General features: G+C 37.6%; 1 protein-coding gene across 2 annotated transcripts in view; it reads right to left on the bottom strand.

Annotated features, from left to right (window-relative positions):
• Positions 1-19,595, bottom strand: part of MSH3 (mutS homolog 3) — a 183,549-nt gene that overhangs the window by 45,593 nt on the left and 118,361 nt on the right. For both annotated transcript variants that reach the window (XM_036847244.1, XM_036847245.1), the window contains exon 19: positions 14,563-14,674. In XM_036847244.1, the coding sequence (XP_036703139.1) occupies positions 14,563-14,674 (112 nt within the window). The remainder of the gene's footprint in view (positions 1-14,562; positions 14,675-19,595) is intronic.

Here is a 19,595-nt window from a genome sequence, read left to right as displayed (position 1 = left end):
AGAGAGAATCAAAAACAAGGATACAAATGAACTTATTTACAAAACAGAAACAGACTCATAGACGCAGAAAACAAACTTATGGTTCCAAAGGGGAAGGGGTGGTGGGGATAAACTGGGAATTTGGGATTAACAGATACACGTTGCCATATATAAAATACATAAAAAACAAGGACCTACTGTATAGCACAGGGAACTATTTTCAGTATCTTCTAATAACCTATTACAAAAAATAATCCAAAAAAGAATATATATACATATACGTATATATATATAACTGAATCACTTTGCTGTATACCTGAAACACTGTTAAGTCAACTACATTTCAATAAAAAATATTTTTTTAAACAAAAATACATAAATAAAAAGAAAGAGCCACTAAGAATCAGGTAGGAAGGGAAGAGAAGCGATCAGGTCAGGACCTATACCCCTAGGAAAGGACGTAGAAGAGAAGGGGGATCCTCCCTGGGCAGTGAGCGGTTCAGGCCACATATTGGGCGCCCCAGCCCTGGGGTCCAACACGGGGAAGAAGAGTCCCCTTAGCTGGTTAGAAAGCCAGTGGGACTAACAGGAAGGCTGAAAGAAACCTAGACAACGTTCACGAAGAGTGCACACAAACTTCCTTACTCTTGAAACAAGGTGCAGAAAGCAAATTGAAACTACACTGGACTCTGGCAGGTTTCCTGCGACCACTCCAGCACGTGCCCTAGTCTGAACCGAGCACCCGCTCAGGCCCCACCTGCTTTGTGACACAGCTCCGTGCTAGGGTGAGTGCTGCTGCAGCTGAGGAGAATGCTCAGTTGCAAGGGACTGCCAGCCCAGACCCAGAATGGCATCTGAACGGGGTAAGAGCAGCCATTACTGGCGCTGACAGAAACAGCGCATCGGAAGAGGTCCTGGGCTTCGACTGTGGCCAGGACCACCACAGCCCGTGCCCAGGTCTAGGCCAAGTGCCCACAATGGCCCCGCCTGCTCTACGGCGCAGCTCCACACTAGGGTGAGAGCCGCAGCAGCCGAGGGGAGTGCTCAGCTGTGAAGCAAAAAGGGGGCTCAGACTGGGAACAGCGTCTGAACAGGGCAGGGGCAGCCATTACTGGCACTTACGGAGGCAGCACATCAGAAGCAGTCTCAGGATCTGACGGTGGCTGAGGCCAACAGCCCGCACCCAGACTCTCCTGCTCCAGCGCTGCTCCCTTCTGGGGCGAGGGTACTGGTGCCGGGAGTGGGGAGAGCAAGAGCACACACTTGGAGGGAATGGAGCCAGCTTGGACCCAACTCTCAGGGCTTCTGCTCCAGCACCTTGGGACCTGCCCCTGCCCCCAGTAGGGTGGTGCTGGCCACGGAGCAGAGAAGAAGCTCCAGCTCTCACCTGGCTCTGGCCCTGGCCCTTCCACCTCCAATCCCATCGCCTACCAAGGTGATGGCTTCTAGCACACCCTGGGGAAAGATGTGACTCATGCTCACGTGAGATCTAGCTCTCCCACCAAAGGCACTGGGCACATTCAGACTATATAAGGTCGCTCCCACACAAGGATACCCCTTCAAGACCACAACAGGTAACTGTTTCACTTAATTTCACACAGACAGAGAAAGTTAAGTAAAATAATAAGACAAAGGGATTTGTTTCAATCAAAAGAACAAGAGAAAAACCTCTGAAAAAACAACTAAGGAAACAGAAGTAAGTAATTTGCCAGATAAAGAGTTTAAAGCATTAGTAATAAGCATGCTAACTGAATTAGGGAAAACAACAGAGGAACACAGTGTGAATTGTAACAAGGACCAAGAAAGTATAAAAAAGAACCAGTCAGAACTTAAGAATAACTGAAATGAAAAACATACTAGAAGGAGTTAATAGCAGACTAGGTGATACAGAAGAATGCACAAGTGATTTGGAAGATAGAATAATGGAAATCACCCAATTAGAACAGCAAAAAAGGAAAACAAATTTTTAAAAAAGAGAACAGTTTAAGGGACCTCTAGGACAACATCATGTGTACTAACATTAGCATTATAGGGGTCCCAGAAAGAAAAGAGGGAGAGAAGGGGGTTAAAAATGTATTTGAGGAAATTATGGCTGAAAACTTCCTGAACCTGAAAAATGAAACAGATAATCAGGTATAGGAAGCACAGAGAGTCCCAAACAAGATGAACCCAAACAGACCCACACTAAGATATACCATAATTAAAATGACAAAAGTTAAAGAGAGAATTCTAAAGTCATATATAAGGGAACCCCCATAAGGTTATCAGCTGATTTTTCTGCAGAAAGTTTGCAGGCCAGAAGGGAGTGGTATGATATTTTTAAAGTGCTGAAAAAGAAAAACTTGCAAACTAGGATACCTACCTAGCAAGATTATCATTTAGAACTGAAGGAGAGATAAAGAACTTCTCAGACAAGCAAAAACTAAGAGTTTATCAATACTAAACCTACCCTAAAAGAACTGTTAAAAGGTCTTCTCTAAGTGGAAGAGACTATAACATGAAGTAAGTATCTATAGAAAAGGAAAATCCCACTAGTAAAGGCAAATATATGGTAAAAGCTGAGGATCAACCACTTAAATAAGCTAGTATGAGATTAAAAGACAAAAAAATTGTAAAAGGAACTATAACTACAATGAACAGTAAAGGGATAGACATGAAAATGTAAAATATGACATCAAAAACACAAAATGTGGGAGAGGGGATATATAGCTGTTAGCCTAACTGATGCCATCTTGGGCCCTTAGAGTCTCTCCTGTCCTTCCACTGACGCTACCCAGGACTGTACTATGCAGTAAATCACTTCTCTGTTGTTAAGGGCTTTGAGTTAACAGATATTGTTTAACAATAATTAGGATCAGGTGGCCTCTATGCTCTGTTAGTCCCCAAACAATGATGAAAACCTTCACTGATGTATTCCTAGTGCCCACAAGACTAGTTACCCATTCATAAATTTAATTTAGGAATGCACATTCTGTTTCCAAGCACCTATCCCCCACACCCTAGGTCAATTATAAAATTGTCCCAGTGGCCGCTTGGCAGTGCAGACTGCACCTACGAATGCCTCTGTATCATTGTCTCCTCAATCCCAATCACACCCTGTGAGTAAGTTACCCTATAATAAACTGACCCATTGATTATATGGGGCTCCCTGCCTCATCGTTTGGTCTCAAGATGCCTTCTCAGTTTGGTGGGACTTTTCATTCCCACTGTCCTCTAACGGGGGAGTAAAAAATTGTTCAAACACATCTTTTAGAATGTGTTTGAACTTAAATGACTACCAATTTAAAACAAGTAGATATAGTTATAGGTCAACATAAATAAACCCCAAGGTAACCACAAATCAAAAACCTACAATAAATAAACAAAAACTAGAGAGAAAAGAACACAAGCATACCACTAAAGAAAAATCATCAAGTCAAAAGGGAAGCAACTAAAATAATAATAAAAGAACAGAGAAGAACTACAAAAACAACCAGAAAACAAGTAACAAAATGGCAATACCAATAAGTACATACCTATCAATAATCACTTTAAATGTCAATGAACTAAATGCTCCAGTCAAAAGACATAGTGTAGCTACTGAGATTTTTTTAAAAAGGACCCATCTATATGCTGCTTACAGGAGACTTACTTCAGAGCTAAAGAAATACACAGACTGAAAGTCAGGGTGGGAAGAAGGTATTTCATGCAAATGAAACAACAAGAAAGTGGAGGTAGCAATATTTATATCAGACAAAATAGACTCTAAAACAATGTCTATAACAAAAGACCAAAAAAAGGACATTATATAGTGATAAAGGAATCAATACAAGAAGAGGCTATAACACTCACTAACATATATGAACCTAACAGAGGAGCACCTAAGTATATAAAGCAAATACTAACAGACATAAAAGGAGAAATTGACAATAATATAATAATAGTAGGGAACTTTAACACCCACTTACATCGATGCACAGATCATTCATACAGAAAATCAATTAGGAAACAGTGGTCTCCAATGACACATTAGACCAGCTGGGCTTAGGACATTCTATGCAAAAACAGTAGAATACACATTCTTTTCAACTGCACATGGAATGTTCTCATGCTAGGCCATAAAATAAGCCTCAACAAACTTAAGAGGGTAGAAATTATATCAAGCATTTCTCAATCACAACCATATGAAACTAAAAATCAATTACAGGAAGAAAAATGGGAGAAACACAAACACACAGAGACTAAACAACATGCTACTAAGACACCAATGGGTCAATGAAGGAACCAAAGAGGTAATCAGAAAATACCTTGAGACAAATGAAAATGGAAATGCAACACTCCAAAATCTATAGGATGTAGCAAGAGCAGCTACAAGAGGTATGTTTATGGCAATACACACCTACCCCAAGAAACAAGAAAAATGTTACATAAACAAGCTAACCTACCATCTAAAGGAATTAGAAAAAGAAGAACAAAGGTCAAAGTCAGATGAAGGAAGGAAATAATACAGATCAGAGAGGAAATGAATAAAATAGAGACAATCACCCTCCCCAAAATAGAAAAGATCAATGAAACCAAGAGCTGATTTTTTGAAAAGATAAACAAAATTGATAAACCTCATTAAGGAAAAAAAAGAGGGCCCAAATAAATAAGAACGAAGAGAAATAATAATTGATATCACAGAGATACAAAAAATCATAGGAGAATACTATGAACAGTTATATGCCAACAAAATGGACAACCTAGAAGAAATGGACAAATTTCTAGAAAGAGACAACCTTCCAAAACTGAATCAAGAAGAAATCTGAACAAATGATCACTAGTAGTGAAACTGAACATATAATTACTGGTAGTGAAATTGAATTTGTAATTTAAAAAACCTCTCAGTGAACAAAAGTCCAGACCAGATGGCTTCAAACGGGAATTCTACCAAACATACACAGAAGAGCAAACACCTATCTTTCTCAAACTATTCCAAAAAAAGTGAAGATGACAGAACACTCCCAAATTCATTCTATAAGGCCACCATTACCCTGATACCAAAACCAAAGACACTACAAAAAAAGAAAAGAAAATTATAGGCCAATATCTAAGATGAATATAGATGCAAAAATCCTCAATAAAATATTAGCAAACCAAATCCAACAATATATAAAAAGGGTCATATACCATGATCAAGTTGGATTTATTTCAGGGGCCTAAGGATGATTCAATATTCACAAAATCAATGTGATATACCACATTAACAAAAGGAAGGATAAAAATCACATGATCATCTCAATAGACACAGAAAAAGCATTTGACAAAATCCATTCATGATAAAAACTCTCAAAGTAGGTATATAGGGAACATATCTCAACATATTAAAGGCCATATATGATAAAACCCACAGCTAGCATACTCAACAGTGAAAAGCTAAAAGCTTCCCCTCTAAAATCAGGAACAAGACAAGGATGCCGACTCTCACCACTTCTATTTAACATAATATTGGAAGACCAAGCCACAGCAATCACACAAGAAAAACAAATAAAAGGCATCCAAATTGTAAGAAAATAAGTAAAACTGTCACTATTTGCAGATGACATAATACTATATATAGAAAACCCTAAAGTCTCCACCAAAAAACTATTAAAACTAATAAATGAATTCAGTAAAGTTGCAAGATACAAGACTAATATACAAAAATCAGTTGCTTTTCTATACACGAATAGTGAACTATCAGAAAGAGAAAAGCAAGAAAACAATCCATTTAACATCGCACCAAAAAGAAAAAAATACCTAGGAATAAACCTAACCAAGGAAGTGAAAGACCTATACTCTGAAATCTATAAAACATTAATGAAGGAAAATGAAGGTGATACAAAGAAATGGAAAGATATCCTGTGTTCATAGACTGGAAAAAATATTGTTAAAATGTCCATAATACCCAAAGCAATCTGCAGATTTAATGCAATTCCTATCAAAATACCCATGACATTTTTCACAGAACTAGAACAAATAATGTTAAAATTTATATGAAACCATAAAAGACCCCTAGTTGCCAAAGCAATCTTGAAAAAAGAGAACAAAGCTGGAGGTATCACCCTCCCAGACTTCAGACAATACTACAAAGCTATAGTAATCAACACAGCATGGTACTGGCACAAAAATAGACACAAAGATCAATGGAACAGAGTGGAGAGCACTGAAATAAACCCACACACTGATGATCAATTAATTTACAACAAAGGAGACAAAAATATACAATGGAGAAAACACAATCTCTTCAATAAGTGGTGCTGGGAAAACTGAACAACTACATTTAAAAGAATGAAATTGTAACATTTTATGACAACATATATAAAAATAAACTCAAAATGGATTAAAGATCTGAAACCATAAAACTTCATAAATCATAGCAGTATTTTTTGGGATCAGTTTCCTAAGGCAAAAGAAACAAAAGCAAAAAGAAACAAATGGGACCTAATTAAACCTAAAAGCTTTTGCACAGCACAGAAAACCATCAACAATGCAAAAAGACAACCTACTGAATGGGAGAAAATATTTACAAATGATATGACCAATAAGGAATTAATATACAAACTATATAAACAACTCAGCATCAAAAACACAAACAACCAGATTAAAAAATGGGCAGAAGACCTGAATAGACAGTTTTCCAAAGAAGATATATGATGGCCAACAGGCACATGAAAAGATGCTCAACATCACTAATCATTAGAGAAATGCAAATCAAAACCACAATGAGATATCACCTCACAGCTGTCAGAATGGCTATCATCAAAAAGTCTACAAATAAAAAATATTGGTGAGGATGTTGAAAAAGGCAACCCATTTACACTGTTGGTGGGAGTGTAAATTGGTGTAGTCACTATGGAAAATAGTATGGAGGTTCCTCAAAAAACTAAAAATAAAACTACCATATGATCCAGCAATTCCACTGCTGGGTATGCATCTGAAGAAAACAAAAAACACTAATTTGAAAAGATACATGCACCACAATGTTCATAGCAGCATTATTTACAATAGCCAAGATATGGAAGCGACCTAAGTGTCCATCAACAGATGAATGGATACAGAAGATGTGGTATATATATATAAAATGGAATAATACTAAGCCATAAAAAAGAATGAAATTCTGCCATTTGTAACAATGTGGATGGACCTAGAGAGTATTACACTTAGTGAAATAAGTCAGACAGAGAAAGACAAATATTTTGTTATCACTTACATGTGGAATCTAAAAAGTAAAGCAAATGAAGGAATATAACAAAATAGAAATTGACTCACAGATATAGAGAACAAACTAGTGGTTACCAGTGGGGAGAGGGAACAGGGGAATGGCAAGATAGGTGTAGGGAATTAAGAGATACAAATTACTATGTGTAAAATAAAGAAGCTACAAGGCTATATTGTACAGCACAGGGAAATATAGCTATTATTTGGTAACAACTTTAAATGGAGAATAAGCTATAAAAATACTGAATCAATATATTATACACCTGAAATTAATATAATACTGTTAAGTCAACTATACTTCAATTAAAAAGAAAACACATTTATAGCAGAATCATGAGGATAATCTAGCCATAGAATTAAATTAAGCCTACAACTCAAACATGTTTTATGGTATGCATTATTGTTGTTCTGCTTTGTCATTAGGTACAAAGTCAACAGGGTATGCACATTATTGTAATCACTCTTTTAACATTTATATAGACAAAACAAGCATTTCTGGGAATATTTGTTCTGGGAGAAGAGAGGAAATGGAAAGTTTGTGGTCTTTGCTCTCCTCCCACACTACCTCAACTTGACTGGTTTCAAGTATCATTCTTGTAACAAATATGTGAGCTCCTACTATGTGCCCACATGGTAGTAGGTTCTAAGGCACCTTCTTGATCTCAGAGTAAGAGACTGTGACCAGGATTCTAGTGTCCATCCTGCCCCACTCTAGAATACTTGGGCTGTGGATTTCCCTTGGGTTACAGAGATCCACAGGGTTCGAGCACTTCCTGGGAATCTTCCTGCTGTGCGTATTTGACTCATTTTCCTCCCTCTTACAAACTTAGAAGCCACCAACCACACTTTTCCCTTTCTCCCTCCCAAAAAGGTAAATTTATATTAAAAAAAAAACAAAACCATGATCGAACTAAAAACTCCACCTTGGACTGCTATAAAAAATCCATCCATTATGAAGTCATTTGGTTTAAAGAGCAAACAATCCTGAGACTGCTGTGGGTTATGGTGGTGTTTCCCAAGCAGTACTGAGACAGGCTGGGACCTGGGACCCTTTGCTGCAGTGCTTGCACCTGGACAAACGTCTCCTCGAGAAACAAAATACAAAGAAACTATATGAGACTAAAAACAACTGCATGCACACGCAGTTGGGGCAAATTTTGGACAAAAACATACAAAGAGACCAAAAACTGAACTGCCACTTCTGAAGAGCCGGGAGCAAAAGCAGGGTACTGAGCATACCCCCTGCATACAGCACCGCCAAGGGGGTGGGCAGACCACCTAAGCCACTCTCCAGCCCGACCCCTGGATGCATCCCTACCCTCACCCCATATAAGGAACCAGCTTGGCCTCCCTGAGTGAGCCAGAGAACCTGTTGCTTGTTCTCGCTCTCGTTGCTGAGGCAGGGGCCCCAATAAAGCCTTGCCTGAATTTCTTGTTTGGCCTCTTATCAATTTCTATTGATTAAGGAGGCTAAGAACCCTGGTTGGTAACAGTATGTCTTGGCAAACTGTCTTGCTCTGCCTCACGGGTTACAGGTGTTCCAAGATGCTGACCCTCAAAGTGGCAGGTGGGGCTGGGGCAGTCAGAGCCCCCGGGACAACCTCCTTTTGCTCTGAGCAACCTCTTCCTTCTCCTTTTATTCCAGCGTACCAGCACTAGCATCATTTTGTTAGTGTGCTGCGAAGTGAAAAAGGTTGGAAAGCACTGGCTTGCCTCAGCATACTTTCATGTTTTGGGAAACAGTTCAAGACTACTCAACTTGGGTAACCCCTGGCAGTCAACTCCCCTTTCTGGGCCTTGGTTTACTCACAAGTATGAAGAGGTTGTTACACTAAATGATCCCTAATGTCCCTTTCTAGTTCTACAGTATAATTACTGTGTAAGTTGTGAACTTCCCATATAACATCCTGAAAAATAACATTTTGTGAAGAAGAAAAAAGCACAGATTTGGAGTAAGACTTGGAGACTGCTCAAGACTTCAAGTTAATCCTTATTTAACAAATCTGATTAGACGCCTGCTATGTGCCAGAGAGCCGTGATTGACAGTAGGATTATAACTAAAGCAGAGAAGCAAAGTCCCTGTTCTCTTCAAGCTTATAATCCACTGGGAACCACAAACCAAAAAAAGGCAATTACAATTTAGTGGCATAAAGACTAAACTGGGGAGAAATACAGAGTGCTGTGGGTATATGACAGGGGTACCCATCCCAGCTTTGGTAGGGAAGCCTTAGTACGGGATATGACACCAGGACCAGACTTAAAGAAAAGCAGGAGCTGGAGGGCGTGTGGGGTGGGAGGTGGGTGTGTGGGAGGTGGGTGCGGACGGTGTGGGGGAAGATGACATTCTAGGCAGAGGGAAGACCATCTGCCAAGTCCCTTAGTGGCGCAGTACGTTGGGAACTATACGACTGGAATTTTAAGCATTAATTCAAATAGGGGAGTGATATGACAGGTTAGGAAAAGCCCTGTGGCTGCAGAGTGGAGAATAAACTGGAGGCGGGCAGACCCAGTGGCTGCTAAGTCTACAAATACTCAGATTATGTAATGAGTCAGGGAAGGGAACCAAAAAAGGAGGGTTTAAAAGCATATTCCTTTCAATTATGCTTGTAGAAGTCAAACAAGGTTTCCTAGAAGAGGAGGCAGAGCTAGGTCTTAAAGGATAAAAAGGAATATACAATAGCACCTTGTTTTTTAAAACTTTTTGTATTTCTATTTTTTTGATGTTCAGATGAAACAATAACTGAATGCTAAAAATTAGGTAGGGATATATTTAAAAGATAACTTGAAAAATTCTCTTCAGCTAAACCCACTTTCAGTGAAATGACTCCTTCTATGTCACGCCTGAGAGGGCTTTTTCTTCAGCCTTCTTTACATTTTTATACAATCTCCCTGAGTGACAGACCCAGAATCTGAACTCCCTGTACATGCATCGTGATGATTCTTAAATCCCTAACTCCAGCTCAGCCCTCTCTCCTGGCTTTTATATCCACCTTCACATTGGGATCTCCACCAAATGTCCCACAAGCACCTCAAAGTCACAGTTCCTTTCTATCTGATTCTTTGCTATATTCCTGCCAGAAAACCCAATGTAGCAGGTTAAAAAAAAAGTTAGTTTGTTTATTGACCATTCGGATATCCTCTACTTTGAAATGCCTGTTGAAGTCTGTTGCCAATTTTTCTACTGGATAATCTGTTAGTTCCCCCATAGCCTTTATAAGTACTCCATCGGTGTTAATTTAATTGGATCTATCTCCCACCAGATTAGAGAGGTATTGTGTCTCTTCTTTGTAAGCCTGAAATCAAGCACAATATTGACATAAAGTAACTGCGTCAAAATCTGTAAGAATAAAATATTCATAAAACAATGCTAGTAAAAAATTCATAAATCAATGCAAGATTGTGAGATGTGAAAAAAAATGAGTATTCTTAAAACCGGTTCAGGAAAAGCGGGCAGTAAGTTGGCTTGTTTAGAAGCATTACAATGAGTTCATATAATACAAAATTCAGAAAAGTATAATTACATGTGCAAAAGACCATTTCTTAAAATTACATGACTATCAAAAGCAACGATACCACTTGACTTTCAGGAAATTATTTTCAGAGTATATTTTATAATTAACACCTATAAAATATTTAAAATTGAGTTTTACATAGTAAGTTATTTTGCAACAGTATCCCTATATAGAAATTTATACCCTGCAAAAAAGAATGCACTTCACCATAGCAACAGTTCTATATAAACTCCTACTCAAGTTAGAAAAAGCATATGTAAAAGAAATGAATATTCTGGAATATTCTGAGGTGCTTGCTGGAATAAATCACTCCACTTATTTTGTAAAAATTTAAAAGTAAGAGTTCAGTGTTTCTTTGAAACATTCCTATAATTAGGCTAATTTAATTTCTCAAATCTTGCTTTTTTAAATAGTGTAATACATTATTTAAAAGAGGGGGAAAAAAAGAATAAAAAAGGAAAAAACAAATTCAATGTCAAGAATAACATAGTTGATTGGTGTTTTGGTTGGTGTTTTGGGGGATGGGAATAAAAACAGGAAATGATGTTTCAAGTGATTTATAAGTAAACCAAGGTACTATATGGTACAACTCTATTACTTTCTCAAGAAAAGCTACACCCTACTGGTATTATGGAAACTGAAAAAGAAATTCTTATGTTCACAGAGACTTCCTGTAATAAGTACTTCTAAGTACTTATTAACTTGGCTTGATAAATTAAGTAACTTACAAATTCCCTAATGAGAATAAACATGTTTACAGACACTGGGGATCTGGTTATGTACTCCTACAAGTCTTTGTATGATATTGCCAACTAAAAATTGCCACTTGCCATCTGCCTCTACAAGGACTAAGTCACAAACCACTGCAGCCGCTGACCTTCAACACACCCTGGAAGGAGTTCAGGATGGAGATCAGGAATAAGGCACTCTGTGCTCTGGGAAAAACTGGCAGAACAGGTCTTCAGATAGTTAGATATTTTCAGGAGAACATTTTGAGCCCAATTCTTGCACCTCCTCGTATCTAGAAAAGCATTAAAATCATTAACGGTGACATCTGCTCCTCGTGACTAGCAGCAAGCCTCCGCCAAAACGTGTGCTTGACTGCACGCTCCCCCTTCACTAAAATCATACGTAACACTGACCTTCCCCCCTACCTCTTTGGAGCAGTTTCTCAGAGCTATCTGAAATGCTGTCTCCCAGGCTATAGTCCTCATTTTGTCCCATATAAAACTTAACTCACAACTCTCACATTGTGCATTTTTTTAGTCGGCAATATCAGAATGTATCAATAAACTAGATGTAATTCAAAGCATTTCCTTTCACTCACCACCCTTGTGGTCAACCGAATTCACCAGGCTCACATCTCTGTCACCCTTGCTCACAGCCCAAGATGGAATACTCTGTGATATTCCCAACTCCCTTGCTCTTCTGGGCTTCCTTTCTCTGACCTAATTTCCAACTGCTCCCCTACATTTCAATGTTCTCACTATCCTCTGAAAAATTCCCCAATACGTCTATGTTTCTAACTTCGTTGCTTAACATTTCCTTCATACGTTGACTTAGACTGAAAGCTGGCTGTTATTCCCCTGCAGTCCTCTCATTTCAAGGATGAGCTTTTTGCCACATCCTGTCACATGTATCTCAGGGTTCAAACGTTCTCCCATATCTGCTTCCTCAGGGCTTTACCATCTCTACGTGTCTTCACCACAGGCATCTACATCTACCTCCAGGTCACCAGTCTCCATCCCTTGGAATCTCTGACACCTGGACCACCTTCACCTTCCACTACCAATCCTGTTGTTTTATATTATTTCAATGTGCATATGGTTGCCTTTTTCTCAAATGGTGTTCCCTGATACCCTCATCTCTGAAGACCTTCTCCACTTCCGCTACTCACCTTCCATGGCCATACCTAGGATCTTGCCCTCACCCAGAACACTACCTTTGAAATCTTGAAGTCAGGCATCTCATTCTCTGATACAATCTCTCTCACTTAACTATTCCCTACATATTAATTCTTTCATGTCATCACCAGATAATTTTCCTCTGTATTGACAAAGACTCCCTCCTTGACTAAATTCTAGTCAGCCTCCTCTGAGCCCTCTTCTTGACTAGGCCCCAACCTTGGCCTATAACAACTGCAACCCTCTCAGCACAAATGATTTCATTTACCCTCCCCACTAAGAGACCAGAACAAAAGCCAGCAGAGCTTCTAACTGCTCAAGGCCGCGTTCTTGGGATGACCCCAGTCCCCCTTAAAGTGCCTGCCTACAAAAGCACAGCACTGCTGAGAGAGAATTTATACTTGTTCCAGCCAAAACACGGTGATAGGCAGATAGACCCCGAACCTGCTCTTAGAGCAGTTACTTCAGAAAGCTTGCAATTATAAATCCTTTCTCTGCCCCTCTAAGAGGTAAATCTTCTACCACCTAGAGCTGCGTGAAATGCAAACATTCATTGAAATGCAAACATTCGTGGAGATAACTCTCACCGTCCTTCTCAGTCCCTGTGGGAGGGTATTAGCAACCGTTGCCAGTTAATAAACCCAGAAGGGTCTCACACTAACCAATCCCCTTTCTCACTTTTTCTGTTCCCACTTCCTTGAACCTGCCCACGCCCACCACTCCTCCCTACTCCCTCATTCTCCCTTTAAGACACCCAGTCACCTCTGTACAAACTGAAGTTGAGTTCAGTTCAAGCTGGACTCTTTTCCCTATGCAATAATATCACTGAATAAAACTACCCTTACCACTTTAATTAGTGTGTGGTAATGTAAGGCTCTGTTTATCTTTGACAATGTAATTCTATGTAACACACTAACACACACACACACACACACACACACACAGAGTTCACTTTTTTCCCCAGCTTTAATCATTCTCTTGCTAGTATTCTCAATCCTTTAGGGAAAAAAATAATCTAAATTCCTTAACATGGCTTTAAACAAATTGGCCTCTTCCTTATTTCTGACACTTTTTTCTTTACACTCTATGTCCCAACCTTCCTCAACATCTTTCAGTTCCCTGAACCCACCCTGTCTCACTCCCAGACTCTACCATGCTGGTTTCTGACCTGGAATACTCCTCTCCATTTCCCTGGCCTGCACTGACTCACCCTCTTCAGTCAATATTTCCTCCCTGGGAAACTTCGCAAGTGCTCCCCCTGCATTGGGTTAGGTCAACCTGCTACGTGCTCCATGACACCTCGTCTCCTGTACCCTAGCCTGACCAGGCTGTATTGTAATAAGCTATCTTCTCTGCTAGACCACCAGCTCTCTAAGGGCAGGGATATTTCTGTCTTGCTTTCCACTCTCTGTCCTAATACTCTGCTTCACTACCTGGGGCTAAATAGGAACTCAGTAAGTATGTGTTAAATGAATAAGTATTTTAAATCATTAACGTAGTATAAGAGAACTCTAGCCCATATAACAAAAATTCTTATCACTGAAATCATCTGAAGCATCTGTGATTCTTTCACAGAATGTCTGAAAACAGTAGAGCACAAGACAAAGCCTATACTATACACCAACAGGAATCTGCAAAACCATGGTATGATTCTACCCCATTAGCATCTGCGAGCATTTAGAAATATAAAATATTTTTCCTGGATTACCAAGGATAACTAATTAAGGCTAATCCTTTAGTTGCTAAATTGTTCCCTCTATGGATAATCTTTCATTGGAAATAGCACTGATTCCATATTTGGTGGTGAATATAAAACTATAGCCAAGGATTAGTTGATTTAAAGCCTAAGGTAAAACTTGTGTAAATTTTTAAAACATTATTTCGTATTTAAAAGTTTGAGATCAGTGTTATCATCTTTCACTTATCTTTGGCCATGATGTGGTACTTACCAACAAATTTGTACTATTGGGAACATACTGGTCCTGTTCTCCCAGCAGCACATCAATCACAGGGTGCCGGCCATTTTTTATTATGATTTTCCTTTCTTCTTGTAGAGTTGGTCTGCGAAAAGAAGCATGTTTCAATTTACAAGGCAAGGAAACAGGCTTTAAAAAACTCTCTAAGAGCATGAAAATTTTTGTGGCCAGTCTGTCAGACACACAACAAAACCTTAAACATGGACTTTAAGAACATATGTTCAGAATAAGGCTTTGAGTATAAAAGTTAAATTTCAACTGTAGAATCAGAATTGGAAAGACAATTATTATAATTATAGTGCTCTGAAGAACAAACTTTAGCAGAGTCTTATGATGGCTCTGTAACTGAGATCTACCTTTATAAGACCCTTTTTATTTTTTATTTTTCTACTATTCTCTAAAATATTTTCATTAATAAAAATTACAGTTCAGATTATTACTACTTAAAACATTTTTAGTAATAAGCAAAATAAAGAAAATCATGCAAAATTATTTCTAGATTTAATTATTATATTAATAAAAATTGTGTGTTGGACTTGGGGACAGAATGACCTAAAATTTTCATATTCTGTTTAATTGAAACATATTTATATGGTCTTTAGTATCTTTCACTTTTTTTGATATAAAAAATGTTTGTTTGCCTTGCTGGTTTTGTTTTTTAAGGTTTTATCTTTCTGTTTTTATCTATAGCTTTATCTATCCAAGCTCTTGTGAGCACTGTCCTTCTCTCAGTCTCCTCCCCAGAAGTTACCACTGAGAGCAGTTTGGTGTCTACTCCTTCCAACCTTCTTCTCTGCATTTAAGTTTATATAAACTCATTGTATTGCTTTGTGATTTCTTAAAAAAAAAAAAAGAATCATACTGTAAGATATCAATTCCACACCTACTTTTTTTCCCCCTTAATATTCCTCAATACATATAAAAGGCAGATTTCACCATTTACCATATGGGTCCAATGGACTCTTTCATTTATTTTTTAAATATTTTTAAGTTATTTTACAAGTAATTTGTAGAACTGAGAATAAAAGAATAGTGAAAAAAAATCATGACAAATTTTAGTAAGAATTCAAATATAGCAAACCTCAAATTTTTATTCTATATTTTCCTGGTTTCGAAGGCATATATACCTGGAATGGGCAACACACTGTGAATGTAAATAACTGTTCATAAGCTGTCATGCATGCACCTGGACCATATTCATTTATAAATACTAATTCTAGATTTCAATACATTTCTAATAGGTTTTAGCTTATCATTATTTCTGATTCTTTTCCCACTTGCAACAAAAATGCAATGTTTGAAGAATTTTTTGAAATCTTTTAAAGCTCATAATTTTGTTAAAGAGAAGACAGCCATCTTCTTTGCTTCATAATTGCAAAACATTTTTGCACTTACGTTTATAAATACAATTAGAATAATCAATCAAATGAGTATTTTTATTTTATATCATCTATTTTCTTTCAATCTCCTGCCTTCAGCACCTATCCACCAGCAAACAGTATCAAGAAAATTTTAGCGCAGAAATATCATAAAAGAATACTCCCAGACGTCCTTTTAGCAAAACAGGATGGTCCTGATTCTTGTCACTAAGTATTGCATGCTGTGTGTTTCCTTTGGAATAACAAACTGGATAAGAATACTACATTTCATTTTGCCCTCACAAATAAATTACTCACATGCTAATTCTTGAGTTGGAGACAGTGCACCTAGGATATTATTACCCGCACACTCATAATCTGAGATTTTGTTTACACAAGAAATTTCACCACCATCATTAGTATCTAGAGCACTGCTATCTTTCCCTTCACATTCATGTTTTGAATAACCTAGTAACAATGAAATGTCTTCCGTCAGTTTTTTTCTCTTTGCTATTATGGGTGAGAAATGAAAAATTCTGAGTTCTCAACTGTGTTCACCCAAAGTTGGAAGCAAACTACAAGAGTGGCATCTCCAGTCTTCTTATATACCTTCTTGAAAGATGATGTAACTCTTCGGAAAATACAATGAGAAAAATGAAGAATGATGTGACAGTGATTTCTATCTCATTTTTGCATCATCATTCTGCAGCTTCCTTCTTATTTTAGACTTTTACAGTATACTGGGAAAAATTGATAAACAGTGATGAAATCATTCCTAGGATGATGAAATAGTAAAGCATTCCAGACATAAGCAAGATAAAAATCATTAAAGATCCCAAAATGCATCTTAGATTTATAAAAGGGTCCAATGGACCCATCTGGTAAATGCAAGACAGAATAAATTTTATTCTCCTTTAAAAAAAAAAAAAGGTAAATTGTCTCTTTGTTCTTTGGAAGACCTTTAAAGAACTCAAAGCTGAAATTAGGTCCAGTGAACCCTGATGGTATGGAATACTGAAGATTACGGATCATTTCTTGTCAGAACTTCAGCATTCTTTGGAAGGTACTGAATAATAAGTTAGCTGTTCTCCACTGTTGAACATTTAGACTGTCTAGATTTTCACTGTTATAAACAATGCTCCAATGAACACCCATATATATATGTGCATGTGCATATTTCCAAGTGTTTCTCTAAGCCAGAGGAAATTCCTGAAGCAGAATTTCCAAATCATAGGGTATGCATATTTTTTAACAGATGAGATACCTGTATCAATTTACCCTCCCACCAGCAGGATATGAAAGGTGACTTTTCATATCCTTACCTAAAGTTGGTATTATCAAACTTTCTCAGTTTTAACAGTGTGACCTCATTGCTTTAATTCGCAATCATTGATTCCTAAGGTTGAACGTCTTTTCAACAATTTCTTGGCCACTTGCTGGTCTTTTTCATCTTAACGTCCTATCAATGACCTCCTCAAGTGCTTAGACTCAGAACTTTCACATATAAGCACATTTCTGAACTTACTCAAAACACCAAGAAATACTACTTTCCTATATAAATACTTAAATTCTTCTTAAATATATCTGGCTAACAAAACCCCAAGAATGTACACTCACATGTCTCAGAAAAAGTCACTAAAGTATCTTCTGAGTAAACAATTCGAAATCATCCTTTGGAAAAGGACATTTAAAATTACAAGGAAAGGACAGTTTTTGAATTTTAGGGTATAATTTTAAAATACAATTTTTACCTAAATGGGTTACAAATCTACTGTAAAAGAAAAAAGATGAAACCAACTGTAAGGGATATCAGTTTTAAAATAAAATTCTAAGTGCTCTGCCAAGTGAAATCAACATATATTCATGACATTGATATGATTTCCCAGGAAGGTCTTCACTTTAGAATAAAAATTTGAGTGATTTGTTCTGCTCCAAAATCTACACTGACTTATTCTGTTGCTATCAAAATTACATAATGACAAAACACTTCCTGGTATAGTAAGAAGCAAATGATTATTCAGAGAGCTGAGATGATACACTAGGACAGGACAGTTACAGCAAGAAAGATATGAAAATCATGTTGAGGGCATTTTGTGGCACTGAAGAGAAAGAACTGAGAAAATCTGGATTCTGCCTGAAAAGAATGAAACACTGAACTTGAACAAATTTACTTATTTTATATTTTTAAAATTGCATCATTCTCCTTTAAATGCCCCAGGGAAACAAGACATAATCCATATTAATAAAACAGTATAATGTCCAGAATACGAATTGGATAGAAAGACCTAGAGTAAGAACTTTTGCATAAAGATTTAGACTCTAGTGAATAAAATGTCCTAATAGCATTTAGAAAGAAGAGACTATAATTATGAAGCCAAATAATCAATTTTAACTGCAATAACTCAGATGCACTAAAATCTTTAAACAAGTTGGAAATCTAAGGAAAAAAGAGTATAAACTTCAGATATTTAAGTACTAGTTTAAAAGGTATTATTTATTTATTTTTTTATTTTTATTTTTTTTAACATCTTTATTGGAGTATAATTGCTTTACAATGGTGTGTCAGTTTCTGCTTTATAACAAAGTGAATCAGTTATACATATACATATGTTCCCATATCTCTTCCCTCTTGCGTCTCCCTCCCTCCCACCCTCCCTATCCCACCCCTCTAGGTGGTAACAAACCACCGAGCTGATCTCCCTGTGCTATGCGGCTTCTTCCCACTAGCTATCTATTTTACGTTTGGTAGTGTATATATGTCCATGCCACTCTCTCACTTTGTCACAGCTTACCCTTCCCCCTCCGCCTATCCTCAAGTCCATTCTCTAGCAGGTTTGTGTCTTTATTCCCGTCTTACCCCTAGGTTCTTCATGACCTTTTTTTTTTTTTTCTTAGATTCCATATATATGTGTTAGCATGCAGTAGAAGTAAAAGGTATTTTAGATACACGTTTCCTATTTCATGGCTATTTACACTCAATTTTATGGCTTCTAAAAAAGAGACTGAGTATATTACTTAAAGGTTATGGTGTGATTTTTCATTTAAATTTTTCAGGTGGATTTTTCTTAATATAAAATATATAGTATCCAATCTGAATAGTATTTTAGTGTGCAACATTTCCTGAAACTGTCTTACTGATAGAAGAGGTGGTTTGGAACAATCCTACTGAGGACAAGTAAGAGGCTGGATAAAGTACCGAAAACAGCTACTTGAAGGCTCCTGACAACTAACAGGACAGCAAGGAATTACCAGGGAAGGATCTGGGGTAGAACAGAGGGTCAGGGAGACTGTTTGCCAATTACTGAGGGAACGGCTGACACTGAGCACTATGGACAGCTTTAATCTGGACTGAGACACCAAAAGGCTGCGCATCAGGCGTAAGAGTGCACATGAAGTGAGAACTGCAGGTTCTGAATCTTTGAACCTTTGAATCTTTGAGCCTTTGAATCTCTGAATCACCTCAAGCCCTGATAAGGACTAAGTGATGCCAGAACGTTAGTGTCTTGAGATGTGACTCTTTCAGAAGAAATATAACATCAAATTATTTCTACAAATGATTCTTCAAATACAATGCCTAGAAGATAATCAAAATAACCAGGCATTCAAGGAGATACATGAATGAAAATGAACAGAAACAACAGACAATAG

Source organism: Balaenoptera musculus, chromosome 3 (assembly GCF_009873245.2).
Source record: "Balaenoptera musculus isolate JJ_BM4_2016_0621 chromosome 3, mBalMus1.pri.v3, whole genome shotgun sequence".
Taxonomy (NCBI): domain Eukaryota; kingdom Metazoa; phylum Chordata; class Mammalia; order Artiodactyla; family Balaenopteridae; genus Balaenoptera; species Balaenoptera musculus.
The sequence above is the reverse complement of the archived record's forward strand: the minus strand, read 5'-3'. Positions and strand labels throughout refer to the sequence as shown.